This window comes from Ictidomys tridecemlineatus, chromosome 4 (genome assembly GCF_052094955.1).
Source record: "Ictidomys tridecemlineatus isolate mIctTri1 chromosome 4, mIctTri1.hap1, whole genome shotgun sequence".
Lineage (NCBI taxonomy): Eukaryota > Metazoa > Chordata > Mammalia > Rodentia > Sciuridae > Ictidomys > Ictidomys tridecemlineatus.
Genome location: NC_135480.1, coordinates 81296290 through 81323161, shown reverse-complemented (window position 1 = coordinate 81323161; position 26872 = coordinate 81296290). Strand labels below are relative to the sequence as shown.

Below are 26872 nucleotides of genomic sequence, written 5' to 3'. Positions count from 1 at the left end.
ACTCCTAATATCATCATGCTGGGAGTTAGAGTTTTAATTTATAAATTGGGGGAGGGGGCGCAAACAAATATTTTGTCCATAATAGCCTTAAAAAAATCTGTTGAGTGAATCAATAGTTCTTCTTATAAGAGTCATAGTATTAAATTTCATACTTTTTAAATTCTGCTTTGTGTTGACATTCAATTTACTCTTCTAAACCCAGTATTTCCTTTTCGTTCAAAGTTAATATTAAAGGTCTGATTAGATTCATGTTCAAGGTTTTTTGTTTGTTTGTTTTTTGGAATATAGATATTTTCCTCATCTTTTTTATGGTATTTTAAATTGATGGAATGGATTCCTGTTACGTGGGATTACAAAGGAAAAATGCATATGTGATTTTACTAAACTTTCAAATTTCTATCCATAGGGGTGTTTAGTTTTGCATTCTTATAACCATTTATAACCATTTTGAAACTCCACGTTCCCTTAAACTCTGAATAAGTACACTGCCTAACTTGGATTCAAACCAACCTGATGTATGAATTACAGTACTTGCTTTTCTCCTTTATGACTTGTATTTTGTCATCATTGTGTTTAAAAAGACCTTAAAACTATTCTGTCATTCTGTTTTCCATTGGAATAATCTAAGCCCTTTAATTGTTTTTATAGTCAAGCTAGTAGATACTGTATACGAAGGCTTAATTTAAAACTCTGCTTTTCCCTCATACCAAGATAACTACATTCACAGCATATTTTTGTTTGTTTGTTTCTCAAAAAAGACTAGTAGCTATCAGGCATCTATGGAGCAATATTAGAATGTTATGTAACTGAAATTGCCTCTAATAAGAATTTTACTTTCGAAAACTCTCAATTTTAATTTAATTCTTAATCTAATTTGGATACAATTTTAGTAGGTAATGCTTTCTAAAACTCAGGGTGAAGTTTTATTACACGATACAGAAACTTTAAGAAACTGTGTAAAAGCAAACTCTTTTTAATATTTCTATGGGATTTGATCTTATAATTAGTAGTATTAAAGTATATTGTTTATGTGTTAATAGGGAAGCATTGAGGTAGGTGGTTATTATGAGCTTACATTATCTCAGGTGTAAGACTTGTAGTTCTCTTCTCATTTTGGGGGGATTTAGTTCAAAATTTTAATAGCATATTCAACAATTATGTTTTGTAGCTCTACATCTCCAAAGTGCCAAATATTTAAAAGCTTGTGTAGGAGCCTTTGTTGCACAAGATTAGTGTTACAGGTTGCAATTTTATTACTGATTCCTAAGAAAATTGTACAAATATGGGAAACTTCAGGTACTATTTGTTTTAACAATGTAAGAAACTAAAGAAAGAACCCATGAAAAGTAGATTGATGTCCAGTTCTGTTTAAGTTATTAGTTTAATTTATTCATGTTTCTAATAATAAGAGAGCTTCCTTAATTTCAAAAAATGCTCTTATTCTGTTTAAAGAAGAGAAAAAGGGATGCAAGGGGCTATAGCCAGACTTTTTAATCCAATTCAATAAATATTTGAGATTCTATTATTTTTACTTTGTTGTGCTATGCTATGACGCTACAGATACTGTGTTAGAAATTGATATATTAAGGTCAAATGTTGAATATCTCATGATTTATTGAGTACTATAATGAAGCAAAAATTAGAATAGTTGTATAGATATTCACTATTAATGTATGGTTAACATTAAAGTATGATTTATACTGAATGCTTATTGCTTTTTGTACCAACATAAATTAAAAAAGAAATTATAAGTTGAACCATTGTAAAATGTGGAGCATCCACTAAATATGAAAACTTGACTGCACTTTGAACAGGTTCAGTTTTCTACTGAGTAATATTTAAGGGATTTTGTTACTAGCCAAGGGAAAGCTTGTTTAGAAACTTAGCTATACTGTGGTGCATACTTAATTCATTAGCTACCTTTTGCTATATGGATATACATTTTTAATTCTTCGTACAATTTAATCCTTTTAGTTCTGAGATGAGTCCCATTCACCTTTGAATATTTTACTGCTTCTACAAGAAACACTGCTAATTTCCACTATCTGCCGTACTAAAGTTGAAGCACACAAAGATGAACAAAGTTGACTATTCCAGTCTGTTAGGAATTGGCTTAATAGGGGAGAGAGAAGATAAAGAAATTGCTGGCTACAGTTCTAATAAAGAAAATGTTTTTGAGTGGAAATGTTTGAGATTTTTGACAGTCCATATGTATTGTTGAAGAAGACTAAATTTTACAATGTAAGTTAATAGAATTTTTGTGATACTCAAGTTACTCTACCCAGAAGGAAGGACTTGATAGTCTTGGTTTTAATAACTCAATTAAAAGCAGTCTATTCCTGAGTCTCAAGCTCTAAGAATGAGATGGGATTCCCAGTATGAAGGGAAATTTTGAGTGCTCTTTGAGGTAAGAGTGGAAGTTCACTAACTCTTAGCTCCTGATACTCAGTGGTTCCTTGAACCACTCTATCTCCAAATAAGAAGAAAGATATTGGTGTGATTTGGAAGATACTCAGCCTCAGTGCCATTGCCATTTTATGTTTCGAGATCTTTTCTTGCCAAATGACCTTGGATCTTAGTTTTTAATAATACTGCAAATTACAATACATGTTTTAATCCAGCATGGGATGTCACAATTTTTAAAAATAATCCTTTAGGGATGGGAGTAACAGTTGTATGTTCCAGATCATGACTGACATTTAAAGTTGAATTACTTATAAAATTACACTCCATTACAATTAATCTAATTTAAAAACTGTTCTTTTCTCCATTAGGGTTAGAGAGTTTTTAAAGCAATTTTTTGTGTTCTTTTCCATTTGCTCTTTCCCTTGAAATATGCAATATCATTAATTTCTACAAAAAGTTCTATTACTTGAAATTATTTGCCAAGGAATAAATACATGGCACCTGCATTATTTCATAGCATTGAGCCAACATCTCTGTTCCTTTTTCAATATTTCTGACAAAATGGAACATCTACAAACAACAAAGTAGAGTCAACAACTAAAATATACTATTTGTATTTACAATTACAACTGGCTTTCTTTACATTTACAATCAAAATTTTTGTTTGGTTCATATGTTTCATGTTTAAGATATTTTGTCATTATGATATATTCAAATGTTGAGGTTATTAAACTGTCTCTTAAGGATGTCTTTAAAAATTGTGAGGTTAATATGTTCAGACTAGTCAGATTACACTTTGCCAGAATTTTTTTAAGTCTCTTCTTTAAATGTCTCTATGGAAAATTAATTACACATTTTACTATTAGTATTCTTTTCTCCTATGGAGATAAATAGATAAGCAGCTTTTACATTTTAATGTATACAAATGTACACTTTTTGCTTTTCCAGTTCCTAGTGGAATAAACTGAAGAAAAGTAAAGTAAACATTACATTTAATAATTTATTTTAAAGCATTATGTATTTTAAAAATGCAGCAACTAATTCTAATCGGCAGTCACCCTTTAGGGGCAAGTAATTTGCTGATTATTCCTAAAGACTCATAATTTTAAGAGTTCCTAACTTCTAAGTATCGTCATTTCTATTGGGGTTAATTTATATAAAGTGATCTAGTAAACTATTCAGCTATTGTCAAAATAAGTAATTTTCTAAATATAATTCAACTCTATCCCTTTCAGTGTTTTTGTTTCCCCAGCAGATAATTACTGAATACACATTCTCAACTGATTATTTCAGCTGTATCTGAAAAAAAAACTTCTTTGTTAGCATTATTAAGATCACAAGTCTGGGAAAATAAACTTTTAGAACATAGAAATAACACACAGAAAGTATTTTATAACTAGTGTATCTTGATTGAAATGGTGGGATTTTTTGTGTGTGTGTGTTTGTGTGTGTGCGTGTTTGACATTGGGGGAAATGGGCAGAAGGAAAAATAAAACATACTTTATTTTGTATTGTGCTTTGCAGTTTTTACATTTTTTAGGTTTTCTCAAATCTTCTAAATGGGGAAAGCTGAGGCCCAGAATTGACATTGTGAGGAGAAAATATTTCTCAGCATGAGAGAAATTCTTACATTGAGAAGGGGCTATAAAAGGATGACTTAAAAGATTTAGTTGGGAGCCGGGTGCAGTGGTGCACGCCTGTAATCCCAGCAACTTGGGACATTGAATTGGGAGGGTCAGAAGTCTGAAGTCAGCCTAGGAAATTTAGCAAGACCCTGTTTCAAAATTTTTTAAAAAAGGGCTGAAGATGCAGCTCAATGGTAAAGCACCCCCCAGGTTCAATCTCCTGTACTGGGGCATGGAGAGCAGGGGAAATTCAGTTGGAAAAAGGTGATTACAAGGTTTGTCTGCTATATCAAGTTTCTTAGATAAAGATCCAAAGATAATCCTATGAGTCTGAGCCAGGGTTACTGCTGAATATGGTGACTTTATAACCTGTAAAGGAAAGTGAAGAACAACAACTAGTTTAAGGGAAAAGATTGGTTTAAGCCTGATTTTAAGTTGCTAATGTTTCATCCAGATGATGTCACAAAATGCCCCAAAGACAAGACTTATAGGCAGAAAAAGGCTAGCTTGTTGGGCAAATATAGGAAATTTCAGAAGTCACATGGCATGTTCATTTTCATATTTCAAGCCCTTATTTTCCCCTCATCTGCTCCACCATCTTCCCAGTACTATAATTGTAACAAATTTCAGTAGAATTTTGTTTGTATAATGATGCAAGCCATGAAAGAGAAGCTCACTTGAAAGAGTGAACATAGGGGGAAGAAATGTGACAAAGAAAAATTATAATGGTAAGCTCTCAAACAGGTTAGTTGGTTGGATGGTTCATGTGGAAGCTGAACACAGGGAGCATTGCACAGAAGGTGGTGATCTGAATTGTTCAAGAATAGAAGCCTGTGAGAAACTCAGCTATAATCTGAAGAATGTGCTTACATAAAAAGCAGAAATAGAATGGTGGTACCCATAGGTGGAGGTGAGGGGAGATAGGGAGTTGCTGTTAAATAGTGTAAAGTTTCAGTTATGTAGGATGAAAAAGCCCTAGAGATCTACTATACAATAAAGTACTTACAGTTAACATCACTGTATTGTATGTTCACTTGTTAAAGGGTAGATCTCATGTGTTTTTTTTTTTATAGAAAGAAAGAGTCCTTGATACTTTCCTGGAGACTGTAGTATGAACAGGAATTGAAACAAAGATCCTGGGAACTGGTGGATTTTTTTTCCTTTTCTTTTCCCAATTTGGCACTATCTGGTTTACTCTTGATTTGGTCCAGAACTTTTCTACAATTATGCTAAAGTTCTTGATCCTGGGATTGAATAGGAATGACCATAACTCTGTGGAGCTATAGTTTATCATTTCAAAAGGCATAAACATGCCTGAAGATGTGATTTAAGAAAAAAGAAAAACCAAAGGAAGATTCTGGAGCAGCACTGTCCAGTAGAGAGCACTTTGCAGAGGCAGATAGAGATGTCAGCACCATCCTGTGGGAGCTGTCACCACAGGTGGTTGTTGAAAACCTGAAGTATGACTAATGAAACTGAGAAACTTTATTTAATTTTAATTTAAATTTTATCATATGTGGCTCATGGCTCTCATACTGAGCAACACGGGTCTAGAGACTTCAAGAAAGTTCATCAGAGTGTGAATGAAGTAGGAATGCAGTCCTTGGCATGGGATTTGAATTAAAAGTTAAGGAAAGGGTATGACTGGATCTCCAGTTTATGGTTTAAAATGAATCTTTGGGATATTGTGATGTTATATTTCTTTTGTGTTTGAACCTAATGAATGTTAAAAACATACACAAATAGAGGTTGGCAAAATTTCTTTTCAAAGTACAATGAGTTGAGAGTAGAATTTATGAATTGCTTTGATCATATTTAAAAAATGTTTTTCATCATTATGAATATACAAAATAGTCATCCATCATGTACAGATGTAAAAACCAGGCTGATTGGGAATGGAACCACCATTTGACCCAGCTATTCCCCTTCTCGGTCTATTCCCTAAAGACCTAATAAGAGCATGCTACAGGAACACTGCTACATCGATGTTCATAGCAGCACAATTCACGATAGCAAGATGGTGGAATCAGCCTAGATGCCCTTCAATAGATGAATGGATAAAAAAATGTGGCATTTATACACAATGGAGTATTACTCTGCATTAAAAAATGACAAAATCATAGAATTTGGAGGGAAATGGATGGCATTAGAGCAGATTATGCTAAGTGAAGCTAGTCAATCGTTAAAAAACAAATACCAAATGACCCCTTTGATATAAGGGGAGTAAACAAGGACAGGGTAGGGACGAAGAGCTTGAGAAGAAGATTTACATTAAACAGGGATGAGAGGTGGGAGGGAAAGGGAGTGAGAAGGGAAATCGCATGGAAATGGAAGGCGATCCTCAGGGTTATACAAAATGATATATAAGAGGAAAGGAGGGGTAAGACAAGATAATGCAAATGGAAGAAATGATTTACAGTAGGAGGGGTAGAGAGAGAAAAGGGGAGGGGAGGGGAGGGGAGGGGGGATAGTAGAGAATAGGACTGACAGCAGAATACATCAGACTCTAGAAAGGCAATATGTCAATCAATGGAAGGGTAACTGATGTGATACAGCAATCTGTATACGGGGTAAAGTTGGGAGTTCATAACCCGCTTGAATCAAACTGTGAAATATGATGTATTAAGAACTGTGTAATGTTTTGAACGACCAACAATAAAAAAAATTATATTTTAGGTGTAGATGGACACAACACAATGCCTTTATTTTTATGTGTTGCTAGGGATCGAACCTGAGTCCCGCCTGGGTTAGGTGAGCGCTCTACCACTGAGCCACAATCCCAGCCCTGTAGTTAACTTGATATTGCTTCTAAGCCTCTGCCAGTGTCCCAAGCTGAGTGTTGCCCCAATTAAAGATGGTGACCAAGGTGTCCCAAGATGGAGGTGGCTGGTTTCAGAGATGAGGTGTCAGGTTGGCCTGAGAGGTGGCATTGAGTGGCATGTTTGAAGATGCAGCTCTGGGTGTGCAGTGTTGTGGCTGGAAGCTATCTCCAGACCCTGTCCAGTGTCCCCAAGTGCAGGGAACTATAGCAGTGGTTGGAGTATCCTAAGATGGAGACTACTGTGGGAGCCCTAAGCTGGTAGATGGGGGTCCACATGGGAGTGGCTACCAGGGGTCCTGAGTAAGAGTGGCAGACTGGGGTCCTGAATGGGAGAGGTAGCCAAATGTTTTCTCTAATATGCAGATGCTAATTCACAATAATTGGTTGGGGGCTCTAGAGAAGAATACCATTACCTTAGATTAGGTAGAGGGAAGTGAAAGGAGGGGAGAGGAAGGGATGTGGGGATAGGAAAGATCATAGAACAAAACAGACATTATTACTGTATGTATTTATGTGACTGTATGACCAATATGATCCTACAACATATATACTCAGAAAAATGAGAAATTGTATCCCATCTATCTATACCAAACTTCATAAATGGATTATACTGTCATGCATGATTAATTAAAAGAAATAAAAAATTAAAAAAACCCTTGGGAATCAATCTAACAAAAGAGGTGAAAGACCTCTACAGTAAAAAAAAAAAAAAAAAAAACAGGCTGATTATTTAAAAATTGATGCCATTGAAAAATACAATTAAGGAACCATACATGATGAAAAATTTTAAAATTAATTTTCTAGTCAATGAGTAAACAGTTCTCTTAGGTCAGTCTGCATGGTTTTCCTCCTGGACTGTTACCATAGCTTCCCAGCTGGTTTTTTGGTCTGTGGCCCATGTACTACCTCACCCCTAGAATTGTATTACTAAAAACACAAATCTAAATCACATCTCTGCTTAAGAATTTTTTTACTACAAATCAACATGTAATAAAAGTTCTCAATCACACTTTTGAAATTAGTAGGTGAAGAGAACTGATGAAAACAAAATTGTTAAAACATTTTTGTTAGTACATTGGCAATAAACAACAAGAAGGTTAAAGATAATTACAACTTAAATCCTAGTTAAATCTGCTTCTGGGAATCTTTCTAAAGAAACAATTTTAAACAGTATAAAATATGCCCAGGAAATTGCTTTTCACATAGTAGTAGAGAATGTCTGAAATTTTATTTTCTATAGGAAAGCAAAGAAAAGAAATCTATTATCCTCTTATAAGTTCTTTTTCTCAATCAATCTATATTATGGTTACTTAGACAAGAAGTGCCAATACTGGAAATTCTGAATCCATTTTACATATAGACCTCTAGCATGCTTGACCAGTAAATTGAGACTTATTATCATCACTTTATAATCTAGATGCCATATTTTTTCTAAAACATAAGCCATTTAAGGTTGTCATTATGTAATCTATTTATTTATTTCAGTTAAACCCTGAAAATATATGAAGAGTATGTGCTAAACTCATGAGGAATGGGACCATATATTTCCTCCTTACCAAATATCCTCAAAGTCTGTCACTCTCAAAAAAATTATTGAATGTCTTACTTTGTTAGTTTGTTTTGTAACTGCTGTAAGGGATTTTCAGTGTTTAAATAACTACTCTGTCTTTGGTGGTCTCTTTGATTTGTAAGGAACAAAAAAGACTTAAGTTACCTACCAGTAGAAAAGGAAGCATGAATGTAAATGAACATGACTAAGTTTTACTTTTTCTAGGAACCCGTAGAAACTGGTGCTTTTCCCTCCTTAGAAGCAGGTATCTCTTGATATCTGCCTGGTGTTTTTCATTTATTCCTCTCTGCCTCTGATTCTGAGTACTATTTTGTTTCTCTTCTGTAAGATGACATTGCTTTCACATAACTCTAGTACATAGTCCTAAGAGGAGAATTATTCTGCTAAGTACTGTCAACTCTAGGCAGAACTTTTACATCAAGGTTCCATGGGCTGCAGATCAGCTTCTATTTTGACTGGTAGGGATTTTGCTCTGGTCAGATGTGGCTGGGAGACCAGTTCAAGTGAAAGAGATATTGCATTTTCAGATAAGGAAATATCTGAGTTATTTTCAGCTTAGAAGTTTCCTTGGGAGGATTTGGTGATATCTGAAGCTTTATACACTACTTTCTAATACATATGTGCTCCGTTATTCCTCAGTTTTTCCCACTCAGTCTTTTTTTTTTAATTGGTTGTTCAAAACATTACAAAGCTCATGACATATCATCTTTCATACATTTGATTCATGTGGGTTATGAACTCCCATTTTTACCCCAAATACAAACCCACTCAGTCTTTATTATCTTTATAAACCATGGCATAGTTCTTAGCTTTGTAGGACTTCTTTGTCAAAACCTTAGGATATTTTATTGTTAAAAAATTAAGTGGTTAGGGGGCTGTGGCTGTGGCTCAGTGATAGAGTGCTTGCCCAGCACGTATAAGGCACTGGGTTTGATCCTCAGCACCACATAAAAATAAATAAAATAAAGGTAACATGTCCATCCACAACTAAAAAAAAAAAATTAAGTGGTTGGGTTGGGGGTTGTGGCTCAGTGATAGAGCGCTTGCCTGGCATGTGTGAGGCACTGGGTTTCATTTTCAGCACCACATAAAAATAAATATACAATTTGATGAGGTTTTTTTAAAATAATTAAGTAGTCATTTACCCCTCTTTCTTCACCTGGCTAAGAAGGAATTAAAAATATCATAGGCTTCCTCAGACTATCCCTTTTTTAAAACATGCCTGTGGAAAAGGAAGCAGTTCTTTGATTGGAATTTTCATGGCTTGTATATAATTACATATTTTGTATATAATTTAAATGAGAACACCAAAACATTTTCAAATTTAAACTTTAGAAAAAAATTTAAAACTTAAAAAAAAATCTACCACCTAGACATTTGACAATTGATAAGCAAGTAGAACAGTAAGAATTATAGTATTCTTCATTTCTTAAATCCAGTTAATCTCTGCTTCACCCAAGTTTTACATTTTTTCTTAAAGTTCAATAAATTTTTATTGATATGTTCCTTGATACCTTATTCAGAAAAAAACCCCATAAGTCAGGTGATTGCTTTGGCAATTTGCTAGCAATCCTCTGAGTTTAAACATGTTCTTCAGCTTTCAGATTAACATCTAACAGAATACTCTTGTACTGGGATACTATCAGATACGATTTTATTATGGAGGTTAATGAATTTTCAGTGATGTAAAATATGGGCTAAAATATATGGATGTAGAATATGACTGGGGTAAATGATATTTTGCTGAGCCTTACCATGCACCCAGCACTGTGGTCCTATTACCTTATCCACATAATGTCTCTCTGGATTTTCTTAATCGGGACCAAAAACTTATTCTGATTCCACATTATTCTATTGTTTATTTATTTTTTAATACCTTAAGAATAAATATGTATCAACTTAACATTTCTTAGAAAAAGTCAATATTAATACATTAAACTTTTCTTATAGGATAAAAGAATAAGAGTATCTCAACCCTTGTCAAGAGGACCAAGTGCCTTTATTCCAGAGAAAGAAGTAAGTTTATCTGTTTAAAATTCATGAAATGTCATTTAAAATAACTTCATTTTATCAAAGAATATCTCTTCTCAATATGGAGATAAAAATGTGTTTCACTCTTGAGCTTTTTATTCCTATGTCAGAAAACCACAGTGATGTTCTTTTCAACTTCACTTAGAAATCTAAGTGTGACTTATTAAAGTTAGGGAATACTGAAAAGTTAAAAAGACAAAAAAAATTAACAATATTTTATTTGATATATAGGTTTTCTGAGAAAAGTAGCTAAGAATAATAAAATTTAATACTAAATTGAAGGTTTTTGGTTTTAAAAAGTTTGTTTGATGTAAACTATACTCACTGTGAAACAATGTTTAGAAAAGATATTTTGAAATGAAAAAATGAGTTTCCTAACTAAAAGTCTAAAATAAGATACATTTTGTTCTTTGATTGGACAACATGTCACAGGATCTCCAAACAATTGTGTACCTTTAGTGAGGGTGGGGCATCAAGATGGTAAATGCAAGGAAGAGGGTTAAAATGATATAAAGGAGATTACAATCAATACAAAGTCGGTGCCTATTTTGTTGGTATTGATCTCTTAAAAATAACAACCATCTGCAGGACTCTCTAGATTCCTAGATCACTCTTAGATATACTTAGGCTAAGAACAGTTTAAAATCATTGATAAAGGAGTTTTTCTCTGCTTTAAGGAGTAATTCATGCATACCAAATATAATTATCATATATTCAGGTTCACTGTTTACTATTTGCATAGACATATTTTATCTTAAAGCAGTAGGATTATTCCTTTATTGTTCTGAAATTAGTCAACAAATAACGAGTACCTATTATATGCCAGACATTGTTTTAAAGAGACTAATAGAATTAAAATAAAACCAGATCATTGCCAGAGTCAGCAGTTCTTTATCTTCATCTCACTTTTTTAGTGACCTTCTCATTGAATGAAAATTTAAAGTAACAGTAAACTTTCCAGAGCTTGGTGACAATAGCCAATCTAGGTGGTGGCCAGCCTTGTCTATAGGTTGGCTACCACCTAGATTGGCCAGGCTGCCGTGTGTATTCCTGTTTTCCTCATGCTTAATACATATAAAATGCTTCCAAAGCACATTTCCACAGTATATATTTGAAGCTATTCTGGTTTTTCAGGATCTATTGCATCACATCAATTTATTAATGTATCTTAGGCATCCAGTTAGACTTAACTGCTGGAGAAAGTAAATTAAAAAACAACAAATATTCTATCCCTAACCATGTATGGTTCATCTAGATATTTTTATGTTTTTAACTATCATCTTGATTCCTATAGTTGACAAAGTAGGAGAAAGTGGGCAGTTGAAAGTTAACTGAGCTTCAGTGAAACTGCCTTTCTTTTTAACATAGTAAATTAGTACTTTTCAAACATAGTCCTTTGATTTTTAATTTCCCTCAGTCATTAGTACCTCTGTATAATTTGTTCTTATTTTTCAGAAAAAATTATGTGAAGCTAGCACTGAAGAGTAAGCAGAGTTTCTTGATAACAGTGTGAATCTTTGAAAAGACTATTACTTTGATCTCTAGGAGATCTAGATTCCAAACCAGATTTTGCTATTAACTAGGTGCATGAACTTGAATTTCATCTAGACTCTGTTTCCTTATCTTTAAAATAAGAAACATATTCATCTTAAGTCTAGAAAAAGTCTAGAACTGTAATTATAAATACATATAAACAATGAACCAATACTAGAATTATGCATTATATGTTCATCAGTTCTGAGAATGAGTCATCTTTCCACAAGGTATTAATAAGCTATTCATGCCTTCAGAGCCAGTTCTTGGTGTAATGCCCAAACTGTTATTGTATTTAAAACTATATAAGTAATCTACTTTTCAGAAAGCTCTTTGGATTCATTAAGATAAAGCATGTCCATTTTACTAACTTAACTTGTTTTTAGTAATTAATATTTTAGGCTCAAACTACCAACAAGAGAATTCTTATGACCTTACTAACTTTTTATTAACACTTTCCTAGAAACTATCATATGTTTCTATGCCCTGTAAAAGACTTCAGAAAACTTTTTAAATGTTAAATAACAAAAACAAGCAAAGAATGATTTAAAATTATTTGTTTAAAAGTAAGCAGGGTCCCAGCTGCTCGGAGGGTGAAGACAGGAGGATTGCTAGTACAAAGCCAGCCTGAGCAACAGCAAGGCACTAAACAATTCAGTGAGACCCTATCTCTAAATAAATGCAAAATAGAGCTGGGGATGTGTCTCAGTGGTTGAGTAACTCTGAGTTTAATCCCTGGTTACCCACCCCCAAACACACACACACAAAATAATAATGTGATTGTCTTCACAAGCTGATGAGATTAAATTATAAGTTTATGTAGTCAAATGCTGCTCCCTTTGCCTCACCACAAATTGGTGTGACAATGGCCAGGCAAGTGGGCTCTGAAAATCTGCCTAATATACGCCTAGCAAAGCAGATGGAAGCTTTTTTCCTTCAATTTTATAGCTGTATATTTAATGTTTGATGATTTAACATTTGTTGTTTAATAAATTGTGGCACCAGAGCCAAAAATGAATGGAACTTTTTGAAAAATGCTATGATGAGCAACTGCATAATTTCTCTGTCTGCAAATAGTAAATGAATATTCATTTGCTTCAATAGTAGCAAAATTTATGTAAATCAAGGATGTGTTTACATCACAATAGCTCTTTTGTGGTTTTCTTTGTTATAGGTTGTCCAAGCAAACACAGTGGATGAACGAACAAACTTTCTTGTGGAAGAATATTCTACATCTGGTCGTTTGGACAACATTACTCAGGTCATGAGTTTACACACTCAGTACCTGGAGTCTTTCTTGCGGAGCCAGTTTTACATGTTGCGCATGGATGGTCCCCTTCCTCTACCATACAGGCACTATATCGCCATAATGGTAAGTGCCCATTTTCCTAGTTTTTCCTATTTTCATGTGACATCTTCCCCTTTTCTTCCTACCTTCTAAAAGCATATCTGTGTTTGTGTGTACATGTGCATGAGTACACATACTTCATATATATGCAGAAAACTAAGTATAACTTTATGGACATAAAAATTGAAGATGCCTATTGCTTTCTGAACACCAAGTCCTTTGGATACATTTGGGGTACTTTAAGCCACTTAATATATTGAATGTTTTTCATTTAATTTTCAGTAAAATCATTTTACATATTTAATCTCTTATTGTTCAAGATGTTCCTAGGGTCTAAAATAATATCTCATAAGTTTTGTTTTTAAATGAATGATGACACTTCTGTCATTCTTGTTATACACTAGTTAACTAGCTAATGTTATTGGCAGGTGATGGGTGTCATGGAGGAGAATTATAAATTTGGATGACAAGCAGTAAGAATGAGAAAAGTAGAAAGAATAATGCTATAGTTGGACTGATAATGGAGAAAAAGGAGAACATGATGCAAGTTTTGTATGTTTAGAGAGGTTAGGAGAACAGCTGGGCTGACAGAAATAGCAGAGTTAGCCAGGATTTAGTAGATTAGTGTTTACCAAGTTTGATTTGATTATCTTTTTTTATATTCTCACTGAAGTTTTGAACAATAACAAAAAGCATTCTGTGTTTTATTGAATAATGAACTTGACTAAGATGATAATTTTAATTTTTCATCTTTGGTGACATTAAGGCTGAAAAAGCAGACTTAGAATAGTCACAAACTAAGAGAGAACCCAGACATAGAAAATGGAAAGAAAAAAACAATACTAAAAAAAAAAAATACTATTTTACTGAGAAGTAGCCCTAAGGCAAAGAGAAGTCAAAAGTCTGATTTACATGAATTATACTAAGTTGTTGGCTACTGAGACTGATTTTGACTACATAGAAAGAAAACAATCAGCAAGTTCAGTGTCATCTGAGTAGGATAGTGTAGAGAGATATGACTGATATTATAGCTGTGTGTGTGTGTGTGTGTGTGTGTGTGTGTGTTTTGACTTGAGCACTGTCTTATCTAGGCTAGTTTCAAAACTCCTTGGTTCAACCAGTCCTCCTACCTTAGACTCCCAAATAGCTGGGACTCTAAGCATGCACCACTGCGCTTAGCTCACAGTTATCATAAAGTGAATAAGAGAAGTACTCAATTATTATGAATTCTGAATTGTTAGAATATAAGTTAATAAAATGTTATGGTGTTTTAAATAAGAATACAGTATATGTTTATACTGAAATGGGTATGTATTTCCTTAAAATAGCTAGAAAGTGGGCTCTGGGTTAATCTATATAAACTTCTGGATGAAGAAGTAATTGGCTTCATGTGATAATTATTTGCTTTTACAAGTACATATCAGCATCATATATTGATTCAAGAATCTATTACAGCAGTATGATAAACATTCTGAAAGAAGATTCTGTAATAAAAGAGTTGTTAGCTATAAAAACCATTAACTCCATCTGAGTTGTTCATAAATAGTTGAATGAGACTCTATTTTGATTTTTTTAACATCAAATTCTTTTCTTTGTGCTTTAGGCTGCAGCTAGACATCAGTGTTCTTACTTAATAAACATGCATGTGGATGAATTTTTAAAGACTGGAGGTATTGCTGAATGGTTGAATGGTTTGGAATATGTACCACAAAGACTGAAAAATCTTAATGAGATAAATAAGCTGCTAGCACACCGACCCTGGCTGATCACAAAAGAGCACATTCAGGTACTGAGCATTTCTTTGAAATAAAAAGGAAGTTTACTAATGATTCTGAGTTAATTTTTTGGTTGAGTTTTTTCTTAAGACTTATAATTTTAACACTTGCATATTAGGAACTTGAAAAGAAAAAAAACCCAATAAATTAATCTGTGAAGCAGTGGTAAATTTAGGAAGTCAGTGGGTTTACTTTAAGTACAAATGAATACTTATCCTCCTTAAGTAGTGACTAATTAGCTTGTACTAGAACTTTGGTGAGCAGTAGGAGAAAAGTTGGCTGTATTTTCAAGCAGTAGATAGAACAAAGAAACTATAGAATCATGACAGGATGCCTGGGTTCTAGGGTCTTTGTTATTCACAAGTTTATACCCTTTAGCAATTTCTATAGACCTCAGTTCTCCCCTTTGGTAATGTGAGGGGTCTAGATCAAATAATTCTAAATTCTTTCTAATAGTAGTAACATTTCATCATTTTAAGATTCACAAAAAATAATTTTGCAAATAAAAAATGATTTGCCAGCTGGTATGTGAATAGTTTACAGAAACTAGAGCCTAGATGAGAAATAGAGTTGTTGTGATTGAATAAGAGCACTTGAATTTCAAAAGGAGCTTCCATCAAAGGCCAACAGGGTGAGGTCATTATACAGTATATTTAGCACTTTGCTTGGTACATGGTAATTATTCAATAAATAGGAGCTGTCATTTAAATTATTATCAGTAGAAGCATTAGTTATTTAAATGCCTGTTTCTAATGCATTAAAATGTTCTTTTTTTTTTGTTATCCTATTGAACCATATTTTTATTGGTTATTTGCCCAGTTATTTAACAAAATGTAGCGTATGTCAATCTGTATACTCTTACAATCTGAGGATCTTTCTGGGAATCTGTGAACACAATGCTATCCTAAGACTTATGTTCTGATTTGATAGCACGTTAGGAAATTAATTAAGCATTGTTCTTATGTTATATCTTACTTTGTGAAATACTTTGGAGGGCTAAGAAGATAAAGACTTTGCCCCTGGATGTGCTTTGGAGTCCAGGGGAGAAGAGTCAGAGGGTAATGACAATAATGTTACCAAAATCATGTTCAAATATATGGATAAAGAGAATAGGATCAGAATGTTTCTTAAAATAGGTGACATTTGAGCTAGGTCTCAAAAAAGTGGAGGTTTTCAAGTAGAGTATGCATATATGATTTGTGAGAAGAATAGCTAATACATTCAGGTTATTGAAGTGTAGGGATATATATGAAAGGTAAGGGATGGGAAATGGGAAGAATTTGGATAATATCGTATGACCTAGTAAATTCTATATTATTATAGAATTTATGTTTTTATCCTCAGAAAGTTTTGGTCTTCAAAGTTATGTTACAGTACCTCATGGGGTAGGGAGACAGTCCTTCAAAATATTAGAAAATATGTGTGTTCATATATTGTTATCTTTAAAAGATTTCTCGGTGTATTTTGTACTATTATTACAGTGTATATATGTATCAGTTCTAAATAAAATATAATTTATAAGTATATATTTATTATAAAATTAGGGGTTGGACCCTTTAATTGTCACTGTCAGAAATGTATATGATCAAAAGAAATCACTGTATTAGACAATTGAGATCATTAAAGGTATTTGTTCCAAGTTATAATATAAACTTATTTAGTGATGTAGAAGGTAAATTACAAGTGGTAACAGACTAGAAGCTGACTACTCAGTACTATACTTAAGAGCTTACTTTTTTAAAAAAAGTCATGTTAAGATAAAGAGAAGGAACAAGACTGTAGTAATTATTCTACATGAAAATAAGCAAGACCCGGTAACTGGCAGAATATGAAGATGGAGGAAGGGGGTAGGGGAGGAAAATGACTCTGAGGTTCATGAAATGAGCATTTATAGGACTGAGATTATTAACACCCACAAGGTTATGTCCAGTTAGTAAAGGAAATACAGGTCTATAGTTCAAGATAAAAAAGGGTGGATTAGAAGTAAAATCCAATAGTTATGAACTGTCCATTCAGGTCTTAAGATACTGTACAAGGAAAGAAGATTGTGGATGGACCAGGGCAAGCCAACATTTTGAAGGCAAGTAATAACAATGAGGGCTGGCTGTGAGTGAGAGAAAGATCCATCTCAGGGTAGAAAAGGTATAATTATTGTAGTCAAGAGATGAATTTCAGGAAGGGAGGAAGTGAACAAAGTAAACTCTGCAAAGACCAAACAGGACACAGACTAAAATGAAATAGTCAGATTGGGCCATTTGAAAGGTCATCATGTATGACTTTAGTAAATGTAATTGTAGAAGTTCGTTGGAAAAAAATCAGATTATAGTGAATTTATAAAGTAGAAATGAATGTGAGGAAGTGAGAAATTACAGATGATGAATGTTGGCTATATTTTCAGGTTTAATGATAATCCTGCAAAGATTGGCCAAAGCACTGTAAATTCTACCAGTGATTTTCAAAAGTTCTTGGCAGTATTATAAAAATATCATAAACATATTAATACTCTTTATCCTAAAAATCCTATTAGGAAATGTTTCCAAAACATGAACAAAAGTGTAGCATGAGGAAACTATTTATTATAGCAAAAAAGTGAAGCAATTTAACTAATAGTACAGGAATGGAGAAATAGTCATGTATATGTTTTCATGTATCATGCAGGCATAGACTTAAAAACTCATATGACATTGTAGCTCCATGAAAAATCAACATGTCAAAATATCAGATTTGAAAAGCATAGAAATAGATGTTTATAGTTTTAACTTGTAATCATGACTATAAAAAAAGTAAAAGTTCTATTAGTGTGGTAGAATTTTAAGAATTTAACTGATCTTTTCCATTTCTTTCTCCTGAGCTTTTAATAATATATTAAATCGTGTGTGTGTGTGTGTGTGTGTAAGTGTGTATTTTGTTGAACAATAGAGAGCAAAGCAAAAGAAAGCAGTTTTTTTTTTTTCTGATTTAGCAGTGAAATGAGCCAAATGAAAGTGAAAGGAAGGAAAAGGAAACCCACACACCTCCCACACACAAACACACACACGGGGTGGGAGGAGGCATACATGTGAGTGAATGTGTGAATGGATGGTAAAGAATCCCTGGTGGATTTACTGATGGAATTCACTCCTAGAGAAAATAGGGAGGGGGAAGGAATTATTATTTTTAATGGCTTTAATTTATCAATCAGGTGGAGCATTGAGTAAAAAAGCATATGCTCTTATTCAAATGTAAGGAAGTATTCTACAGTCTATCATTGGCTATAGGATCTTTATTGGAGGGTATCCAAAGAATATCTAAAAGCTGAAGTGCTAAGTTAGATTTTTCAGGTGATTTTGTGCAATATAGTTTCCAAAACCTCAAAAAGTGAATGGTTTTGCTATAAGATCTTTAAAGTTTCTTCTAACTGTAATGTTCTTTGATTCCCTGAAATATCTCATTAAAATAACATAAGGTATAAAAGGCTTTGGAAGCAGTAGATGCTTCATGTAATAAGGCATTTAGAAGAAGCTACAACATAATTATATTATTATGTATGATAGTTATTAATGTAACATTGTTTGACCAAAGCTGAATCTAGAGCCTGTGAAAAATTTTAAATTGAGTTTTAAATATATTACTATAAATAGGTATATGAAACCTGTTAGATTGTCTGTGCTTTTTAAAATTGCTTTGTAGCATTCTATAATTTTCATATTTACTCTGATTTGCTTTCTCATTTCAGAAACTTGTCAAAACTGGAGAAAATAATTGGTCTCTGCCTGAGCTGGTACATGCTGTGGTCCTATTGGCACATTATCATGCTTTGGCAAGCTTTGTTTTTGGTAGTGGCATCAATCCAGAAAGAGATCCAGAAATCTCCAATGGATTCAGGCTAATATCAGTCAACAATTTCTGTGTTTGTGATCTTGCTAATGACAACAACATAGAAAATGCATCCCTTACAGGCAACAACTTTGGGGTTAGTTTTCTTAATTATGTTTCTTTACCATTTTTGCTTTAAATTTTTTAATGATAAAAATGTCTAGAGATATTTTCTGACTAAATAGGATATCATGTACTTGAAATATTTTTGCATAATTTTTATTACTATAAAACTTTAATACCTAAAGTTCTGATTTGTCTTCAAGAGGCCTTTTTAAAGCAAATAGATAAGATTAAAAATCATAAAAACTAAACACTGATGGATTTTAGAGATTATAGGCTTTTTAAAAAAATATCTTTAGTTATAGATGGACACATCACCTTTATTTTATTTAAGTATTTATTTATTTGTATATGGTGCTGAGGATTGAACCCAGTGCCTCACACATGTTAGGCAAGCACTCCACCACTGAGCCACAACCTCAGCCCCTAATCATAGGCTTTTAATTTAGATCCTTTACATGCCCAATTTCAAAACAATGTATCTGTTTCTATAAGATGCTGGAACAGTTAACAGAAAATATATGAGAGCAGAAAGTAGAAAATTTAAGGATGCCTCATTTTTCAATAAATTATAATGTAATTTCATATATACCAAATGCTATAATTCTACATTTAAAAATATATATCTATATGCACATGTATATATGTACTTGTAAACTTTTTAACTGAATCCGTCATGTGATTCTCTTTGTAGTTAGTGAAAAACTCACTTATGACTTTTTAAAAATAATTTTAATAAAAAATAATTCATATATCATCCATTTCACCTATTTAAAGTAATCCAGTAGTGCTTAGTGTGATCAGAGTTGTACATCCATCACCATAATAAATTTCAGAATATTACTATAACATAAAAAAGAAATTCCAGGGGAGGGAAGGAAGGGGAGGGGTCATGGGGGCAGGAGAGATGGTAGAATGAGATGAACATCATTACCCTAGGAAAATGTGTAGCTACTCATATAGTGCGATTCTACATCATGTACAGCCAGAGAAATTAAAAGTTGTGCTCCATTTATGTACAGTAAATCAAAATGCATTCTGCTGTCATGTGTAACTAATTAGAACAAACAAAAAACAAAAAAGCAATTCCATAATTATTAGTAGTCATATCCCATTTCTCTCCTCTGCCCCATCCTTCCCTAATTCTGAGCCCCTGGCAACTACTTATCTATATTCTGTCACTACATATTTTCCAATTCTAGACACATTTTTAAAAATGTATCTAATTGTAATTACTTATAATTTGACAAACATCTCTCCTACAATCTTAATAAGTGTGCCTGACCCACTACACATAATAGAGTGACTGAAAGATGAAGATGTTTACCAGAACAATTTTTCATATTAATAGCATCTGACATTATCTTATGTGGTTCTAGATTGTGGATTCTCTAAGTGAGCTAGAAGCCTTAATGGAAAGGATGAAAAGGCTTCAAGAAGAAAGGGAAGATGAAGAGGCATCTCAGGAAGAAATGACCACGCGATTTGAGAAGGAGAAGAAAGAAAGTCTTTTTGTGGTCTCTGGAGATACTTTTCATTCATTTCCTCACTCAGGTGCTTCTCTCCACCACCACTGTCTTTTATTTTTAATTGTTTGTAGAACCTTACTGAATGATCTTTAGTATTTTTCATATGAGTGTGTAAAAATAACTGTTACCATCTTCCTTTAATTTAGTTTTGCTCTTCTACTTTGCCTATTATTTGCCCTTTTAGGTGGTGCATCTTTGAATGTATAGTTATGTATCACTTTAGAATGACAATATGTTCTGATAAATGCATTGAGGGAACATTGTAGAGTATACCTACGTAAACCTAGGTGGTGTAGGTCAGTCCCTTGAGATGGCCTCTTAATGCAAACAAGACATAACAGTAAACATGAGATGTATGAGGTTACTACCAGCATAACATGGCATACTGTTTTGTAGTAAGTTCTTTTTACAAGTAGGAGTATACTTAAAAGTAACAAAAAACACAGTGTAGTATGTAACCCATACATAATTGTGTATTTGCTGTACTTTTATATAACTGGTAGTACACTGGATTTGTTTACATCAGCATCACCACAAACATCAGAAGTGCACTCCAATATTGCCATAACTACATCAAAAGGCAATCAGCTCCATTATAATCTTATGGTGTCACCTTTGTAAATACATCCTTAACAAAAATCTTACCATGAAGTATTGGGACTATATTTCAGATTCAGTTGGGACAAACTTCTAGGCTTGTTGTCTGCATTCTATCTTGGATAAAATATTATTTAAAGCAAACCAATCATTTATAAAGTTAGATAGGAATATTTAATTCATTGTACTTTTGTGACTTAAAAAGTAAGTGAAATTCTGTTTTAATAGGTAAAGTTTTAAAAATTCATTGCCATTTTTGTGGGTGGCATATGTGGGGGAGGATCATTCTCTCAGTTACTTTTCCGGATTAGTTCTAAAATTACATTATACTGGCATTCTTTGGAATTTTTTTTAAAATGTATTTTTTAGGTCATTGTCTTATATTGAATTTGGATGAATTCATTTTGTATTGAAAGCTAGAATTCCTGTCTTAAAAATGCACTTTGTATTGAAAAATATTCATTTTGTTTTGAAAGCTAGAATTCCTGTCTTAAAAATGCACTTTGTATTGAAAAAATATTCATTTTGTATTGAAAGCTAGAATTCCTGTCTTAAAAATGCACTTTTTCTAATACTCTATGATACTTTGAAATAGAAAGGAAACTTTTCAATTTTAACTCCAAAGGATATTGAACACCACATAGTAAATTTTATTAAAATACCATAAACTATCCAAAGCTGAAACTCTTAGAAGTCATCATTCTTCATAACATTTCTTTTTAAAATAGAAATTACTGTGTTAAGGCTAGACTTGTCAATCTTAATTTTGGAGAATTGTTTTGGCTTTAACTTTTTACTGCCAAAAATAGCATTGATCTATAACTTTGAAAAGTTTACAGAAAGAACAAGAACCCTTTTCATGATTACCCCTAAAAAAAATGTTCAGGAGTATTCCTGGATTAGTTCCCTAGTGTTGAAAAAAAACCCAAAACACTAATGATCTTTTTTCATGAAAGATTTTTATCTACCCTATTGGATAGCCATTTTAATTCATTTACTCCATTGAAGGCTACTATAACTGTAAATCAGACATTTACTCAACAGGAAATCCCCAAAAAAGAAACCTATTGTTTTGGTTTAATATTTATTTGTTGAGTACCCAACATAGTCTCAGTGCTATGGTAGGAACTAAGGTTTTAAGACTAAATAAGACATGATTCCTGCCTCAGGGAACTTTTATGCTAGTGAGAAAAGGAAAAATAGTTATAATACACAATAGAATGTGAAAAATCTGGGCATAGAAGAGAGTGATGAACCCAAACATGGTAGGGAAAGGGCATGGACTGATGGGAAGCTAGAGGAGAAAGAATAGTAGTTCTTTTGACTCTTAGCTGTCTTAGGGAGTTGAGTGTGAGGAAGCCAAGCAGTGGCTGAGTGTGGCAGGGGCACAAGAGGACTCCTGAGGTCAATAACATCCAGACCTGAGGAAAGGCATGATGATAAGGAAACAGGATGCAGCATATGGGAACAGTACTTTTATATTTTTAGGACATAAATCATGAGGTAGGCAGTAAGAAGAGGAAGTTGGTTAGGTAGATATCAGCCTTATCATAATGACCTTTCTAATCTTGAGCATGTAAGCTTTCATGTTTGGACATTTTGACCTGACATGTTTGTAAAACATCCACTCTAGAGACATCCAGCAGTGTTTCTTCAACTGCAGTGTGCTCAAGAGTCACTGGGTATCTTTGGGATGCAGATGTTTTCAGTCAGTCTGGGTGGCCCAAGAGACCACATTTCCATGAAGCCTGGGAGTGATGTCAGTGCTACCAGTCTGTAAACTGCACTTGAAATAGCACAGGAGATGAGGAGAGGGTTACAACCTTCATGAGAATTTTTGGAAATTATCAGCATGTAACTCAGGGCTAAAATCAAAGTTGATTATAGAAATCCAGGAAGAACAAGCAGAGACAAAGGAAAATAATGAAGTTGGGATGAACCTTCTAATAAGCCAGTATTTTAAAATGCAAACATTCTTATTAAGATTAGTAATATCTGTTTGCTTTCAGACCTTAGTTTTTAAGAACTTCTTTAAGATAACTAGAGCTTACCCAAGGCCAACATCATTCTAAATGGCAAAAAATTGGAAGCATTCCCTCTATAAACTGGAACAAAACAGGGATGCCCTCTTTCACCACTTCTATTCAACATAGTCCTTGAAACTTTAGCCAGAGCAATTAGATGAAAAAAATTAAAGGGATACACATAGGAAAAAAAGAACTGAAACTATCATTATTTGCTAATGACATGATTCTATACTTAGAGGATCCAAAAAACTCCATCAGAATACTTCTAGAATTAATTCAGCAAAGTAGCAGGATATAAAATCAGTACCCATAAATCAAATACATTTCTATACATCAGTGATGAATCTGCTAAAGAGAAATTAGGAAAACTAATCCCTTTTAAAATTGCCTTAAAAAATACTTGGGAATCAACAAAATAGGTGAAAGATCTCTACAATGAAAGCACTAAAGAACACTAAAGAAATTGAAGAAGGCCTTAGAAGATGAAAAGATCTCCCATGCTTTTGGATAGCCAAAATTAATACTGTCAAAATGGCCATACTACCCAAAGCACTATACAGATTCAATGTGATTCCAATTAAAATCCCAATGTCATTCCTTACAGAAATAAAAAAATGCAATTATGAAATTTACTTGGAAAAATAAGAGACTTTTACATTAAGAGATAATGCATTGAAAATGCTATTGGTAGTGTTTCTATTCATTTAATAGAGTGCTGAAACACAAGGAGAATACAAAGTGGTTATGGGTTTGGGGTAGGAATAAGCCTAAAATTTCTTTTTAGAGAACTGAAAGCCACTTAAAAACTTCAGGTCAATTTAAGTAGTTTAATGTTTAGACATTAAACTACTTTTCCACATCATCATATACTAATTCACATTGAATTTCTCACTGACATTTAGTATTGACAGGAGTATTAATAACTTATAGTAAGTTTATTATGAATAAATTTATTCATTTCTTTAGTTGACATTTGTTTTTGTATTAATGAAGCAAAAATAGATATTAAGAGTATAGCATAATAACTGGCATTCTAGTAATTACTCAACAAAGTTTATTCTCTTTATGTGTAATAAAGAAGTTTTAAAATTCTTATTTTAATGAGAATTTTTGGGGATTAAATTTTTTTATTTGTCCTTTTGAGATTTACAGACATAGACTGTATTTTGACATATTATACATACATGGAGTGTAACTTCTCATTCTTGTAGTTGTACATGATTGTGGAGTTTGATACTGGTTGTGTTTTCATATGTGAACATAGGAAAGTTATGTCCAAGTCATTCTACTGTCTTTTCTATTCGCAGGCCCCTCCCTTTCATCATTCCCCTTTCTTCATTCCCCTTTGTTTAATCCAGTAATCTTCTATTCCCCACCTGCCCCCCATGTGTTAGTATCCACATGTCAGAGAAACATTCGGCCTTTGGTTTTTTGGGATTGGCTTATTTAACTTAGCATGATAGTCTCCAGTTCCATCCATTCACCAGCAAATGCCATAATGTCCTCCTTCTTTATGACTGAGCAGTACTCCATTGTGTATATATGCCAAAAAAAAAAGTTTTAATCCATTTATCTGTTGAAATGCAGACACCTAAGTTGGTTTCATAGCTTAGCTATAAACATGGATGGGGTCATGTCACCATAGTGTGCTGATTATAAGTCCTTTTTAACAAGATATATCTTGTTAAGTTGAATAGCCTTTCCTACTATTATGAAGCACACTGGCTGGGCATGGTGGTGGTGCACACCTGTAATCCCAGCAATTTGGGAGGCTGAGACAGGAAAATTGCAAGGTCAAGGCCAAGCCTCAGCAACTTTGTGAATCCTTAACTCAAAATAAAGAGTAAAAAGGACTGGGGATGTAGCCCAGAGGGGTAAAGAGCTCCTGGGTTCATTCCTTAGAGGAAAAAAAAAAAAAAAGAACTCCAATAATTCTATGATAGCAACCTAAAGAAAGGTAAAAACTTAGGAAGAAAGAATACTTATTGTTGGGATTGTTGTGAAATACAAATATTAAACATAATAGGAATTTATTAGTCTAACAATGTTTCAGAAGAATTACTATAATTGCACTTATTTTTTAAACTTCCCCAAATTTTGACTAGATAAGAATTATAGTTTTTACTATGCTTCAAAACTTTTTATTAACTGTATTTAAAATTTATTACTTATTAAATATGAAAAATATTTAATATTAATTAAAATACTAGTTAAAATATGCTTACATAGGAGCTAATTTTTTTCTTTAATTTTGAGAAATATATATTTATTTTCTAGAGCAAAAAGAAGAAAATGAAGCTCATGCATTCCATTTTAATGGTTGAAATCAGGAAAAAGTAATTAAAAATACAGACTAAAGTAAAAAAAAAAAAAACAGTGAATTAGGAACTGGGGATGTGGCTCAAGTGGTAACATGCTTGCCTGGCATGCGTGGGGCAATGGGTTCCATCCTCAGACCACATAAAATAAAGATGTTGTGTCCACCGAAAACTGAAAAATAAATATTAAAAAACAGTGAATTAGAAGATGATTATCTTCAAGCTAATTTAATATGCATTGAACATTTAAATTTTTCCAGTGGTAAATTTTTAATATCATCAACTATGTAGTTGTCACCTGTCTTAAAATGTTGTTATTGTCTTTCTATCTTCCTGACTGCCAGTTTGGTACTAGTCTACTCACAGTCTTATTAGCAAGTTGTTTACTTCACATGTATGTTTTTATTTTCATGTGCTCAGAAAAATGAACACACATTGCATGTTAAAGCTCAATGAATGTTCACAAACGGAACCCTCCTGTTTAGCACCCAGTTGAATAAAAAGAATGATAGTGTCATTCAAAAGTCCACTCTCCCCTCCCTGGAGCTTCTTTCCTGACCCTTTTCCTTATAACATACCACATTGTAAGCTAAAAACAAACTTTATTGAACTGATTTTTACTGTGAATAGGTCAAGATGAAACAATATGTAATTTAAGCACAGTTTATCTTAAATCTAAAATGGTCTTGTACCTTCATCTCCTCTCCTTTGGTACATCCCCTTTATCACCTGGAGAGAACAAAAGGATGTTTAAACTTTATATTCACAGGCCCATCCTATCTTCCATTTCTAAATTAGTAAAATTAGTGTATTAGTCTTTTGCTACTATTGTTTAGACTTTTTAAATTTAGTCAATTTTTTGCCTGGATAACTAGAGTTAAATTTAATTCCCAGAATTTAGAAATGAAATTATATAAAATATCTGCTGCTGAAGTTTTGAATATTAATTTAAGCCACATAGTCAATATTGTTAATTAATGAATTAATGTTAATTAATGAATCAACATTAATTAATGTTAATTAATTATTGTTAATAAATTAATGATAAAGCTAAAAAGTAGTGGAAAATGGGGTTCAGTTTTATTATCTTATCCAGGTACAATATCCTTATGAACTGGATTGTTCATTATTTTCTCTAGATTTTGAAGATGACATGATTGTAACATCTGATGTCTCGCGATACATTGAAGACCCTGGTTTTGGGTATGAAGACTTTGCGAGACGAGGAGAAGAACATTTGCCAACATTCCGAGCTCAGGTATAAGATGTCTTTAATTCAGAGTAGCCACTTTAACTGCCATTTTAACTATTAACTGTTGAAATATAAATAAATTGACTTCAAAATAAATTGGTCATTTGATAGTATCTATAAAT

General features: G+C 33.0%; 1 protein-coding gene across 1 annotated transcript in view; it reads left to right on the top strand.

Moving 5' to 3' along the window:
- Positions 1-26872, top strand: part of Sesn3 (sestrin 3) — a 66505-nt gene that overhangs the window by 26067 nt on the left and 13566 nt on the right. The window contains exons 2-7 of the mRNA XM_005338028.5: positions 10373-10438; positions 13161-13358; positions 14938-15120; positions 18825-19061; positions 20407-20581; positions 26638-26756. Of these exons, the coding sequence (XP_005338085.1) occupies positions 10373-10438; positions 13161-13358; positions 14938-15120; positions 18825-19061; positions 20407-20581; positions 26638-26756 (978 nt within the window). The remainder of the gene's footprint in view (positions 1-10372; positions 10439-13160; positions 13359-14937; positions 15121-18824; positions 19062-20406; positions 20582-26637; positions 26757-26872) is intronic.